Here is a 14,566-nt window from a genome sequence, read left to right on the forward strand (position 1 = left end):
GTGGAGGGACAGAATAACCCACCCAGGGCCACACAGATAATGACGGGCAGAGCCTGCACTCAGACCTACATATTCTGATTTTAGAGCGTTTCACCTCGGCCTCCACCACAGATTACCACAGACATAAGAAGCCTTCAGCTACTACCAAAATTCAATAAAGGAAACAAATCTACCTGGAGAAGTTATTTTTTTTTAAATGTGGTAAAATACACATACATAAATTTTACCATTTTAACTATTTTTAAGTGTGTAGTTCTGTGTCATTGAGTGTATTCACCATGCTGTGCAGCCGTCACCACACTCCATCTCCAGACCTTTCATATTCTCAGGCAGAAACGCTGTACTACTGAACACTAACTCCCCACTTCCCCACCCTACACCACCACCAGCCCTTGGCAGCCCCCATTCTGCTTTCTCTCTCTATAAATTTGACTGCACCAGGGACCTCGCATCCGGGTAATCATACAGTATTTGTCTTGTGACTGGCTGACTTCACTGAGCACATTGTCCTTAAGGTTCATCTGTGTTGCAGCCTGTGTTGGAATTCCCTTCCTTTTTAAGACTGAGTAACATTCCATTCGTTAGAAAGGTTGTATATTTTGTTAGGCAGTGCATAGTAAGGAGCCATGAGAGAAGCTGCCCTTTGAATTAAGTGCTTAGAATAAGTGTTCTCTCCAGAAGCGCTTGTGTGATATTTAACTTGGACAATGCAACCTTGGAAACAGGTTTAGAAATCTTTAGATTAGAATCTTCTTACAATTCCCCAATCACAAATGTTAGAAATCTCAGTCCAGAAATATAATACTGATAATAAGGATTTTGACTTCAGTTTCAACTTGCTTCCAGAATCCATGCAGCCTCTTAAGCCTAGCCTAAAGCCAGGTGTTTGGCCTGCAGCCTCTGTACAGAGTAGACATAGAGTGGCTCCTTAGAGGGCTAGTTTGCTGACTTACTCTCTTCACCTGGGAATTTGCACCACTGCCTTATAATGAAGGATGAGCTGGTAACGGAAAAAAGAAACTTGGAGCTTCCACTGATGAATTAGCTCTGGAGATAAATGGACTTTCTTGTTCTCTGTCCTTCGTATGTACTCAACCTTTTCGTCTTTTCCCTGACAGCCTACCTGGCTCCAGGTTTTATAGCTCAGGATCATCTGAGCAGAGGGCAGGAGGAGGCATCGATCATAGTAGACAGTTTGGAAATGAAACCATCACCGTCAGAGAACCAAGAATTGGCCATGCTTGGTAAAGTTTCTGATCAGGCATTTTTAGGTGGAATCCGACGGTGTTCTCTGTATCATTCCGGGCTTCAGCATCCATGATGCTTACGTCCAGGATGAAGAACCTCTTTGCATTGCCCTTCCAAGTGTGCATGTAACATTCCCAGACTAGATTATAGAAAATAACCCCTTATTCTTGGAGATTCAGAATGTCCACAGGAGGAATTTCCATTTCCCTGCGGATAGAGGAAGAGTGGATGACATTTGAATCCTACCACCATAAGGAATAAATTGCCGTTCAGCTGATTTCTCCTCAACAAGCCTGGGTATGATTGAGAATTCTTCTACTGCAGCTGATGGGTCCTTTGCATCCCTTTTGCTAAGTGGCTGGCCTCTAGTATTTCTGCTTTCAGAAATGTTACTGGCATTCCCAGGCAACAGAACGTTGCCTCACTCCCTTTTGCTTATTGTTGGGTGGCATAATTGGTTGTCTTTAGGTCAGAAATGGCTGGTTTCAGGGAAGAAAAATGAAGACTGATGGTAAAGAGAAAACTGAAAGGTTTAAGCAGCCTGCTTTTTCTGACATCTCTAAAGGGATTTCTACTGGAAGTAGGTGAGGAATGGTTGCTATGTTTCTGAGAGTCCTTTAAAACTACTGTGTAGTGAAAGCTTTTTTTTTCTTCCACCCTGTCTTATGGTGCTGAGTGAAAGCCCTTTGAAAGGTAATTTGAGAGAACAGGGTTGATAGCATTTCAGCACTGAGGCTCCACTTCCGTTGTACCTTCAGTGGGTAACACACCAACTGCCTGCTGTGTACCTGGAAGAATCAGTGAGTGGAAAGATCTGGCCTCTGGAATCAGAAAGGCCTGGCTTTAAATCATGGTCCAACCAATTCTTACTTTAGTAAGTTGGGGCTAAAAACATAACATCTGGGGGGGTGGAGCCAAGATGGCCGAATAGGAACAGCTCCGGTCTATAGCTCCCAGCCTGAGTGACACAGAAGACGGGTGATTTCTGCATTTCTGTTTGAGGTACCTGTTTCATCTCACTAGGGAGTGCCAAACAGTGGGTGCAGGACAGTCGGTGAAGCGCACTGTGCACGAGCCGAAGCAGGGCGGGGCATTGCCTCACTCAGGAAGCTCAAGGGGTCAGGGAGTTCCCTTTCCTAGTCAAAGAAAGGGGTAACAGACGGCACCTGGAAAATCGGGTCAGTCCCACCCTAATACTGCGCTTTTCCAAAGGGCCTGGAAAATGGCACACTAGGAGATTGTGTCCCGCACCTGGCTGGGAGGATCCTATGCCCACGGAGTCTCGCTGATTGCTAACACAGCAGTCTGAGATCAAACTGCAAGGCGGCAGCGAGGCTGGGGGAGGGGCCCCCACCATTGCCCAGGCTTGCTTAGGTAAACAAAGCAGCCAGGAAGCTCGAACTAGGTGGAGCCCACCACAGCTCAAGGAGGCCTGCCTGCCTCTGTAGGCTCCACCTCTGGGGGCAGGGCACAGACAGACCAAAATTCAGCAGGAACCTCTGCAGACTTATATGTCCCTGTCTGACTGACAGCTTTGAAGAGAGTAGTGGTTCTCCCAGCACGCAGCTGGAGATCTGAGAACGGACAGACTGCCTCCTAAAGTGGGCCCCTCACCCCTGAGCAGCCTAACTGGGAGGCACCCCCCTAGTAGGGACAGACTGACACCTCATTTGGCCGGGTACTCCTCTGAGACAAAACTTCCAGAGGAACTATCAGACAGCTGAATTTGTGGTCTCACGAAAATCCGCTGTTCTGCAGCCACCGCTGCTGACACCCAGCCAAACAGGGTCTGGCGTGGACCTCTAGTAAACTCCAACAGACCTGCAGCTGAGGGTCCTGTCTGGTAGAAGGAAAACTAACAAACAGAAAGGACATCCACACCAAAAACCCATCTGTACATCACCATCATCAAAGACCAAAAGTAGATAAAACCACAAAGATGGGGAAAAAACAGAGCAGAGAAACTGGAAACTCTAAAAAGCAGAGCACCTCTCCTCCTCCAAAGGAACGCAGTTCCTCACCAGCAACGGAACAAAGCTGGACAGAGGATGACTTTGACGAGTTGAGAGAAGAAGGCTTCAGACGATCAAACTACTCCAAGCTATGGGAGGAAATTCAAAACAATAGCAAAGAAGTTAAAAACTTTGAAAAAAAATTAGACGAATGGGTAACTAGAATAACCAATGGAGAGAAGGGCTTAAAGGAGCTGATGGAGCCGAAAGCCAAGTTTCGAGAACTACGCGAAGATTGCAGAAGTCTCGGTAGCAGATGCGATCAACAGGAAGAAAGGGTATCACTGATGGAAGATGAAATGAATGAAATGAAGCGAGAAGGGAAGTTTAGAGAAAAAAGAATAAAAAGAAATGAACAAAGGCTCCAAGAAATTTGGGACTATGTGAAAAGACCAAACCTACATCTGATTGGTGTACCTGAAAATGACGGGGAGAATGGAACCAAGTTGGAAAACACTCTGCAAGATATTATCCAGGAGAACTTCCCCAATCTAGCAAGGCAGGCCAACGTTCAGATTCAGGAAATACAGAGAACACCACAAAGATACTCCTCGAGAAGAGCAACTCCAAGACACATAATTGTCAGATTCACCAAAGTTGAAATGAAGGAAAAAATGTTAAGGGCAGCCAGAGAGAAAGGTCAGGTTACCCACAAAGGGAAGCCCATCAGACTAACAGCTGATCTCTCAGCAGAAACTCTACAAGCCAGAAGAGAGTGGGGGCCGATATTCAACATTCTTAAAGAAAAGAATTTTCAACCCAGAATTTCACATCCAGCCAAACTAAGCTTCATAAGTGAAGGAGAAATAAAATACTTTACGGACAAGCAAACACTGAGTGATTTTGTCACCACCAGGCCTGCCCTAAAAGAGCTCCTGAAGGAAGCACTAAACATGGACAGGAACAACCGGTACCGGCCCCTGCAAAAACATGCCTAATTGTAAAGACCATCGAGGCTAGGAAGAAACTGCATCAACTAACGAGCAAAATAACCAACTAACATCATAGTGACAGGATCAGATTCACACATAACAATATTAACTTTAAATGTAAATGGGCCGAATGCTCCAATTAAAAGACACAGACTGGCAAACTGGATAAGGAGTCAGGACCCATCAGTGTGCTGTATTCAGGAAACCCATCTCACGTGCAGAGACACACATAGACTCAAAATAAAGGGATGGAGGAAGATCTGTCAATCAAATGGAAAACAAAAAAAGGCAGGGGTTGCAATCCTAGTCTCTCATAAAATAGACGTTAAACCAACAAAGATCAAAAGAGACAAAGAAGGCCATTACATAATGGTAAAGGGATCAATTCAACAAGAAGAGCTAACTATCCTAAATATATATGCACCCAATACAGGAGCACCCAGATTCATAAAGCAAGTCCTGAGTGACCTACAAAGGGACTTAAACGCCCACACAATAATAATGGGAGATTTTAACACCCCACTGTCAACATTAGACAGATCAACGAGACAGAAAGTTAACAAGGATATCCAGGAATTGAACTCAGCTCTGCACAAAGTGGACCTAATAGACATCTACAGAACTCTCCACCCCAAATCAACAGAATATACATTTTTTTCAGCACCACACCACACCTATTCCAAAATTGACCACATAGTTGGATATAAAGCTCTCCTCAGCAAATGTAAAAGAACAGAAATTATAACAAACTGTCTCTCAGACCACAGTGCAATCAAACTAGAACTCAGGATTAAGAAACTCACTCAAAACTGCTCAACTATATGGAAAGTGAACAACCTGCTCCTGAATGACTATTGGGCACATAATGAAATGAAGACAGAAATAAAGATGTTCTTTGAAACCAACGAGAACAAAGACACAACATACCAGAATCTCTGGGACACATTCAAAGCAGTGTGTAGAGGGAAATGTATAGCACTAAATGCCCACAAGAGAAAGCAGGAAAGATCCAAAATTGACACCCTAACTTCACAATTAAAAGAACTAGAAAAGCAAGAGCAAACACACTTAAAAGCTAGCAGAAGGCTAGAAATAACTAAAATCAGAGCAGAACTGAAGGAAATAGAGACACAAAAAACCCCTCAAAAAATTAATGAATCCAGGAGCTGGTTTTTTGAAAAGATCAACAAAATTGATAGACCACTAGCAAGACTAATAAAGAAGAAAAGAGAGAAGAATCAAATAGATGCAATAAAAAATGAAAAAGGGGATATCACCACCGATCCCACAGAAAGACAATCTACCATCAGAGAATACTACAAACACCTCTATGCAAATAAACTAGAAAATCTAGAAGAAATGGATAAATTCCTTGACAAATACACCCTCCTGAGACTAAACCAGGAAGAAGTTGAATCTCTGAATAGACCAATAACAGGTTCTGAAATTGTGGCAATAATCAATAGCTTACCAACCAAAAAGAGTCCAGGACCTGATGGATTCACAGCCAGATTCTACCAGAGGTACAAGGAGGAACTGGTACCATTCCTTCTGAAACTATTCCAATCGATAGAAAAAGAGGGAATCCTCCCTAACACATTTTATGAAACCAGCATCGTCCTGATACCAAAGCCTGGCAGAGACATAACCAAAAAAGAGAATTTCAGAACAATATCCTTGATGAACATTGATGCAAAAATCCTCAATAAAATACTGGCAAACCGAATCCAGCCAGCACATCAAAAAGCTTATACACCATGATCAAGTGGGCTTCATCCCTGGGATGCAAGGCTGGTTCAACATACGCAAATCAATAAACGTAATCCAGCATATAAACAGAACCAAAGACAAAAACCACATGATTATCTCAATAGATGCAGAAAAGGCCTTTGACAAAATTCAACAACCCTTCATGCTAAAAACTCTCAATAAATTAGGTATTGATGGGACATATCTCAAAATAATAAGAGCTATCTATGACAAGCCCACAGCCAATATCATACTGAATGGGCAAAAACTGGAAGCATTCCCTTTGAAAACTGGCACAAGACAGGGATGCCCTCTCTCACCACTCCTATTCAACATAGTGCTGGAAGTTCTGGCCAGAGCAATCAGGCAGGAGAAGGAAATAAAGGGTATTCAATTAGGAAAAGAGGAAGTCAAATTGTCCCTGTTTGCAGATGACATGATTGTATATCTAGAAAACCCCATCGCCTCAGCCCAAAATCTCCTCAAGCTGATTAGCAACTTCAGCAAAGTCTCAGGATACAAAATCAATGTACAAAAATCACAAGCATTCTTGTACACCAATCACAGACAAACAGAGAGCCAAATCATGAGTGAACTCCCATTCACAGTTGCTTCAAAGAGAATAAAATACCTAGCAATCCAACTTACAAGGGATGTGAAGGACCTCTTCAAGGAGAACTACAAACCACTGCTCAATGAAATAAAAGAGGATACAAACAAATGGAAGAACATTCCATGCTCATGGGTTGGAAGAATCAATGTCGTGAAAATGGCCATAGTGCCCAAGGTAATTTATAGATTCAATGCCATCCCCATCAAGCTACCAATGACTTTCTTCACAGAATTGGAAAAAACTACTTTAAAGTTCACATGGAACCAATAAAGAGCCCTCATCGCCAAGTCAATCCTAAGCCAAAAGAACAAAGCTGGAGGCATCACGCTACCTGACCTCGAACTATACTACAAGGCTACAGTAACCAAAACCACATGGTACTGGTACCACAACAGAGACATAGATCAATGGAACAGAACAGAGCCCTCAGAAATAATGCCACATATCTACAACTATCTGATCTTTGACAAACCTGACAAAAAGAAGAAATGGGGAAAGAATTCCCTATTTAATAAATGGTGCTGGGAAAACTGGCTAGCCATATGTAGAAAGCTGAAACTGGATCCCTTCCTTACACCTTATACAAAAATTAATTCAAGATGGATTAAAGACTTACATGTTAGACCTAAAACCATTAAAATCCTACAAGAAAACCTAGGCAATACCATTCAGGACATAGGCGTGGGCAAGGACTTCATGTCTAAAACACCAAAAGCAATGGCAACAAAAGCCAAAATTGACAAATGGGATCTAATTAAACTAAAGAGCTTCTGCACAGCAAAGGAAGCTACCATCAGAGTCAACAGGCAACCTACAGAATGGGAGAAAATTTTTGCAACCTACTCATCTGACAAAGGGCTAATATCCAGAATCTACAATGAACTCAAACAAATTTACAAGAAAAAAACAAACAACCCCATCAAAAAGTGGGCAAAGGACATGAACAGACACTTCTCAAAAGAAGACATTTATGCAGCCAAAAAACACATGAAAAAATGCTCATCATCACTGGCCATCAGAGAAATGCAAATCAAAACCACAGTGAGATACCATCTCACACCAGTTAGAATGGCCATCATTAAAAAGTCAGGAAACAACAGGTACTGGAGAGGATGTGGAGAAATAGGAACACTTTTACACTGTTGGTGGGACTGTACACTAGTTCAACCATTGTGGAAGTCAGTGTGGCGATTCCTCAGGGATCTAGAACTAGAAATACCATTTGACCCAGCCATCCCATTACTGAGTATATACCCAAAGGACTATAAATCATGCTGCTATAAAGACACATGCACACGTATGTTTATTGCGGCGCTATTCACAATAGCAAAGAGTTGGAACTAACCCAAATGTCCAAAAACGATAGACTGGATTAAGAAAATGTGGCACATATACACCATGGAATACTATGCAGCCATAAAATTTGTAGGACATAGATGAAATGGAAAAATCCTTCTCATAAATACAAGGACAAAAAAAAACAAGCATGTTCTCACCATAGGCTCATGGACACAGGAAGGGGAACATCATACTCCGGGGACTGTTGTGGGGTGGGGGGAGGGGGGAGGGACAGCATTAGGAGATATACCTAATGCTAAATGACGAGTTAACGGGTGCAGCAAAACAACATGGCACATGGATACATATGTAACGAACCTGCACATTGTGCACATGTACCCTAAAACATAAAGTATAATAATAAAATAAATAAATAAATAAAAACGTAACATCTCTGGGCAGAGTTTTTGTACCTGTAAGATGGGGATAGTGAGTGACAGTGGGAGTGAGTTTGATACAAATGGATCAGAGAGTTGATCAGTAAGCACCAACTGAATGGCAGATACATGGCTAGTAGTGGGAGACGCTAGGTGAGTGATATATTTGCCGTGCCTTCACAAAATATGTGGCTGTCAAATGGAAGGATGAGTTAGAAGGAGGAGGTGTCAAAGTCAGAGAGAGTAATTAAAACACAGTCTTTACTCATGAGGCAATTAGAGCCTGGACTATGGTGTTGGCATCTATAGGAACAGAGTGAAGAAACACGTCCAGGAGCCATTTCATATAGACAATGGCAGGACTCGGACACCAGCCATGCTGGACGGTGACGGAGTGGGGCGTGGGATCAGAGACACCACACAGCAGGTTCCTAATGTGCATTTTGCTATTGCTGGATGTAACAAGAACAAAGCGGTCATGGAAATGTGGGTCATAGTGGAGTAAACAAGATAAACTGGCCTCTTTATTGCAGGAGTGTCGGATGTTGGTGTATTTGTGTGGGTTGGACATCACCAGCAGGAGATGGAACATGCAGCATTTCTGCATTTCTTACTAAGAAAGCCTGGGTGTTTGTCTGTTCCGTTATGAAATGAGTCGGCCCTGTGCTCTGAGGGATGCTGTGAAAGGTGGTACTGTGAGTTCAATTCCAGAAGAGTGGAAGAAGGCCAGGCAGTTCCTGGACTGCCAGAAACACCAGGGTTGTTGATATCCATCTCAGCAATCACAAGTACAGGGACTCGTTGAAGCCCTGTGAGTTAATGAGGAGGAGTATTGGAGATCAAGAAGTGCATTTGGGAAGGATTGGGAAATTACAAAAATAAAACCATAAAGAGACAGATACATATAATTTCATATACACCTTGTTTTTTCCTCAGCTCATAATTTTACATTTCTGTGTTATAACGAACATTTATCTAGGGTTAGACGAATTTAACCCTGCTGTGATGGTTTCAAGATTCGCTAAGAGATTACACCTGTCTTTCCTTGCAGGTAATGTACAGAAGGATTCTGCAGCAGGCGGGATTTATACAGTTTGCACAACTTCAGTTCCTGGAAGCTAAAGAGCTCTTCAGGTAATTTGAGGTGCTGGTAGCAAGACTGCCACCACAGTGTCCCTCTGTGGCCAGAACCTGCGTTTCCGGTGTGACGTCGCGGTGGGATGTGTTGCGTGGTTAGATTGTGCTTCAGGCGGATACGGTGGGGGTTGCTCGTGACAGCAGACCCCGCCAATGCTGGTTCCTCAGCGTCACCTCTCATCTGGAGCCTTAATTTCACTGGCCTATGTCTTAGAGTGGGAGCAGAGGAAGGGCACAGACGCTAGTCCCGTGGAGGCATCAAGATTGTTTTGCCAGGAGAAAATGCTAAAGAGTGAATCTGATAGCACCCAAAGGACCCCTAGGAAAGTGCTGTGGTTCATTCTTGCTTCTCTCCAGTGATTTTACAAGAAGCTATGAGCTTAGTACAGGGGGAAAAAAAACAGTGCTTCTGGGAAGACCTATGAAACTTTCTGTCATCCTCTGAAGACCTTCTAAATGTTCTATTCCTGGTCAGCTCTCAGAAAGTTGAGTTTCTCTTAAGGAGGTCCCTTCTGGCACTGTGATTACTCCTGTGCTTGTCGGACGTGCTTGTGGGCTGCCGAGTGTGTTCTCCCCTTTCCCCTGCCCACCACGCCTGCCTTATAGGCATGCCTCGCTGTCACGCCACCTCCAGCTGCCCTTGCCCCACAGCTGAGTGCTCAGTGAGGCAGGAGTTAGCCATCCCAGGCCTTGCTCAGCACTCTTTGCAGAAGATTAAGTTAGACCTGCTATGAGAGTCTTGAAATATCGTACTCAGGCACTGCCTTTAGAGTAAGTTCTCAAAATGTCTCTCCAGAATAGATTCTGCACAGTTTACAGCTATCTAAGAAATAACATGTATAGGAAGCCCCTGAATAGATATTTTCATCTAAGTAGTGACTTAAGCAGAATGCCTCCCTTGCCTGTTCTGTAGGAGATCTGCCCATGACCAGCCACGTCCTTACATCCACGGTGGCTCTAATCTTTCACTCTATGCTGGATATTTGAGGAATGGCGTTACTGAAAATGATTACAGTTAGAGAATGGATTTCTAAGTAAAGAAGGAATCATTCCTTGAATAACGATGCCCCATATAATTTTTTCTTATACAACTCTTCCATGCTGTTCTCTGTTCTTGGAAAGACCCGTGGCTTCGGGGTTTAAGTCAATTTTTTGCCCCTTTGGACCTAGGCTCTTTTCTGCCATATCTTGTGTTAGCCCTACAGTGTTGAAGACCTCCTCACCAGGGTCATGGGTGTATCCCAAGGTGTCTTCTTTCTCTCATGGGTTAATCTGAAACATTAAGTGATTGTCCACAGATGGATTCCTAAAAGAGTCCTCAGATTTTGTAAGAGAATAGATGTGGGGCCTGTTATTAGGATGACATTCCTATACTTCCGCACCTCACTCTCTTAATGGCTTAACTTTAAATTGCTGCTCGTCTTTGGTCCAAAGTGTGACTGAGAGAACAGATTTTTTTTTTTTTTTTTTGAAGCAGCATCTCATTCTGTCTCCCAGGCTGGAGTGCAGTGGTGCAATCATAGCTCACCGCAGCCTCGACCTCCTGGGCTTAATGATCTTCCTGCCTCAGACCCCTGAGTAGCTAAGACTTCAGGTGCATACCACCACGGGACCTGGATAATTTTTTATTTTTTGTAGAGATGGGATCTTATTGTGTTGCCCAGGCTGGTCTCAAACTCCTGGCCTCATGTCATCCTCTTGCCTCAGCCTCCCAAAGTGCTGAGATCACAGCCATGAGCCACTACGCCCAGCCTGAGAATTGATATTTGAAGATACTTCTAAGACAAAGATGATTCCACTTCCTTTTCTGTGCTCACAGCAAATGTTGCTAATAAATTGTGATTTTCTTTTCCTCATCGAACTGGACCCGTCCTCTGACTCCTTCTCAGTGCCGCGCCGGAGGCCACAGTTACCAGCTAGTTATGGTTGATACTTAAGAGAAAATTGATCATACATAACCTGGGGACATGGGCTCTGTGTCTCTTCCTTTAGACAACCTGCAGCCTGTCGTTCTGTCAGCTAGGTTCAGCTCTTCTTTCATTCAGCAAACGTGGCCTGAGCATCTGAGCAATGGATGGAAGGGTAACCCAGTGCCTGCTTCTCTGGCGTGCCCATTCTAGCTTGGAAACTGGATGTGTGCCTTTCCTGCAGCACAGGTGCCGCTCTGCTGTGGGAGCGTTGCATGTGCTCACATCAGCCAGTGGAGGAATCTTCACTGGATTCGTCTTGGATCTTAAACAATGAGCAGAAATTTCTCAAATCAAGAATTGTACTTTAGGTCAGGGATTCTCAGCTGTGGCACTGTAGATGTTTTGAGCCAGATAATTCTTTGGGCAGGGGGTTACTGTCTTGTGCATTACAGGGTGTTTAATGGCAGCAGCCCTGGCCTCTACCTACTAGATGCCATAGCACACCCCCGCCCCAGTGGGGCGGCTCCCCCCATTGTCTCCAGGCATTGCCACATGTTCCCCAGGGAGCAAAATTGCTTTTCACCAAGAACCACTGCTTTAGGCAAGGAAACAGCAACAGCAAAGGCTGAGAGTCATGAAATGTACAAACTGGCAACGTAAGTAGGTCTAGTAGAAGTGTTGGGGTGTGGGAGGAATGCTTGAGGCTGAAGTTGTAGGGTAGCTTGAGATCAGTTTGGGAAGGGCCTTGAATGCCATACTAAAAGGTTTGAAATTTATCCTGTGGGTTGTACAAATCATGGGAGGTCAGGAGAGGCTGAGTGAAGTGGAAGGAAGGGCAGCCAGAGGTGAAAGCCAGTAGAGGAGGACAGCTGATCAGAACTTGGGTGAAGGAGGATGCTCTGAACATCGCAGGCAGCGTGGATCCTGGGTCCTTCCTCTCCATTCTGTGTGTCTGGGGTGGGGTGGCCCCGCTTCTGTTCCCTCAGGAGGTTTTCCACGGCTGGGTCTGACACTGGGCCAGGTTTAAGATCCATAGCTCCTGCTCTGATTGTAGCCTGGACAAGCAGGTTCCGGAGAGGAGATGGGAAAGGAACTGTTTGTTGCATCCCAATGTTAGGCTCTGAAATTCTACGAGAGTCCCCACAGAAATGGCCACATGAATACTTCTGTGTCTTCTGTTGTGAGATGTTGGTGAGGAAGTTGTAAGTTAATATTTTTATAAAGTCCCTTCTTCAAGGACCATTCAACAATCTGTTTGTAATTTAGTGCCAGGAAAATGCCGGTTTCAGCAGAGCTGTGATGCTGCCTTTGCGCAGACACTGATGGCGTGTTATCCTGGGTGTTGCTTTTTCTGCCTTAGTTTCCAGGCTCAGCTGGGTATTCTCTTCATCACAGGCATTTTGATGTTCCAGTCTCATACCAGTTGTGTATGTGTCTTTCACCTTCGTCCCTTCTGTTCTTTTTTGGAGCCAGGTGGCAGCACCCAGTTGGATGGTGCTTTGCTGCACTTGCAGATTAGAACGGTCGTTCCAACATGATTACCCTGTCCCCAGATCCCCAGCCCCCTGTGAACATGTGCCACCGTGCACTCCCCTTCAGTGCTGTTTTGTGTGCCTATGTGTACTCTTCTCTCTTTTTGCTTCATTTAGTTTGACACTGTAATTGCAGAAGCGGCCAGCTTGATGTCCGGGAGCTGATCTCTCTCTACCCCTTCCTGTTGCCCACCTCCTCCTCCTTCACCCGGTCCCACCCTCCTCTTCATGAGTACGCAGACCTGAACCAGCTGACCCAGGGGGACCAGGAGAAGATGGCCAAGTGCAAACGCTTCCTCATGAGCTACCTGAACGAGGTCCGCAGCACAGAGGTAGCAAATGGCTACAAGGAGGACATCGACACAGCCTTGCTCAAACTGTATGCAGAGGCCGACCATGACAGCCTGCTGGACCTCCTGGTCACTGAGAACTTCTGTCTTCTGACGGACAGTGCTGCCTGGCTAGAGAAGCACAAAAAGTGAGTGTTTCCCTCCCGATATGATCAGGGCTTCCTGCCCTGCACCCCTACTGAGGCCCTTTGCTGGGGAGATGTTCGTGAAGTGACTTAGCCAGTGTGATGTTTGCGTTCCCAAGGACCTATAGGTGACTACCATGAAATCATAGTGACAGCAGATGCATGTGCTCCTCAGATGCCCTCTCTGTCACCACCATCTGCAGACCCCTTGAAGGGGTCTTGGAGGGCATTTGTTCTCACTCCCATTCTTTAATAATTTGGAGTATAGTTTGGAACTAGTAATGGGCTTTGTGAGTAAATGAAGTTACTTTTCTTTTTTTTTTATGACTATTTTTTTTTTGAGATGGAGTCTCGGTCTGTCACCCAGGCTGGAGTACAGTGGTGTGACCTCGGCTCACTGCAGCCTCCACCTCCTGGGTTCAAGCAGTTCTCCTGCCTCAGCCTCCCAGGTAGCTGGGACTACAGGTACGCACCACCACGCCCAGCTAATTTTTGTATTTTTAGTAGAGACGGGGTTTTGCCGTGTTGGCCAGGCTGGTCTAGAACTCCTGACCTCAGGTGATCTTCTCTCCTCGGCCTCCCAAAGTGCTGGGATTACAGGGGTGAGCCACCGCACCCGGCCATGAAGTTATTTTTCAATTTCCTTTGTAGTCAGCCTCGTATTCACTTGTGGGAGATGTCACATGTTTACTGGCAAAATTTACAGTGCATTTTAGTTACTGACAACTGAATTGAATAGATAGCTAGATAAACAGATTCAAAGGGAGGCTTCTTGATCTTGTTGATATATGGTATGGTTTTAAACTCTGCCTTCCTTGGCTGAACATGGGGGTTCATGCCTGTAATCCCAGCATTTTGGGAAGCTGAGGTGGGCATATTGCTTGAGCCCAGGAGTTTGAGGCCAGCTTGGGCAACATAGTAAGATCTTGTCTCTACTAAAAATTAAGAAGAAATTAGCTGGGTGTGGCGGTACACACCTGTGGTCCCAGCTACTCAGAAGGCTGAAGCAGGAAGATTGCTTGAGCCCAGGAGGTTGAAGCTTCAGTGAGCAGTGATTGCACCATTGCATTCCAGCCTGGAGACAGAGCTAGACCCTGTCTCAAAAAAACAAAAAACTCTGCCTTCCTTATGTGCATGAGTTAGTAGATGGCCTTATGTATCATGGGCTGTTAATGCATACTGCCTGGCTTAGTTGGAGCCAGCAGCTTCTCCATTCTGGGCAGCTAATACATAGCACAACCAT

The 14,566-nt window shown here is 44.7% G+C and overlaps 1 protein-coding gene across 3 annotated transcripts in view; it reads left to right on the forward strand.

Annotated features, from left to right (window-relative positions):
- TGFBRAP1 (transforming growth factor beta receptor associated protein 1) overlaps nucleotides 1-14,566 on the forward strand; it is a 72,912-nt gene that overhangs the window by 43,607 nt on the left and 14,739 nt on the right. For all 3 annotated transcript variants that reach the window (XM_032176971.2, XM_058428630.1, XM_058428631.1), the window contains 2 exons: nucleotides 9,321-9,403; nucleotides 12,985-13,326. In XM_032176971.2, the coding sequence (XP_032032862.1) occupies nucleotides 9,321-9,403; nucleotides 12,985-13,326 (425 nt within the window). The remainder of the gene's footprint in view (nucleotides 1-9,320; nucleotides 9,404-12,984; nucleotides 13,327-14,566) is intronic.

The sequence above is a fragment of the Hylobates moloch genome, unplaced genomic scaffold (assembly GCF_009828535.3).
Source record: "Hylobates moloch isolate HMO894 unplaced genomic scaffold, HMol_V3 SCAFFOLD_15, whole genome shotgun sequence".
Taxonomy (NCBI): Eukaryota; Metazoa; Chordata; class Mammalia; order Primates; family Hylobatidae; genus Hylobates; species Hylobates moloch.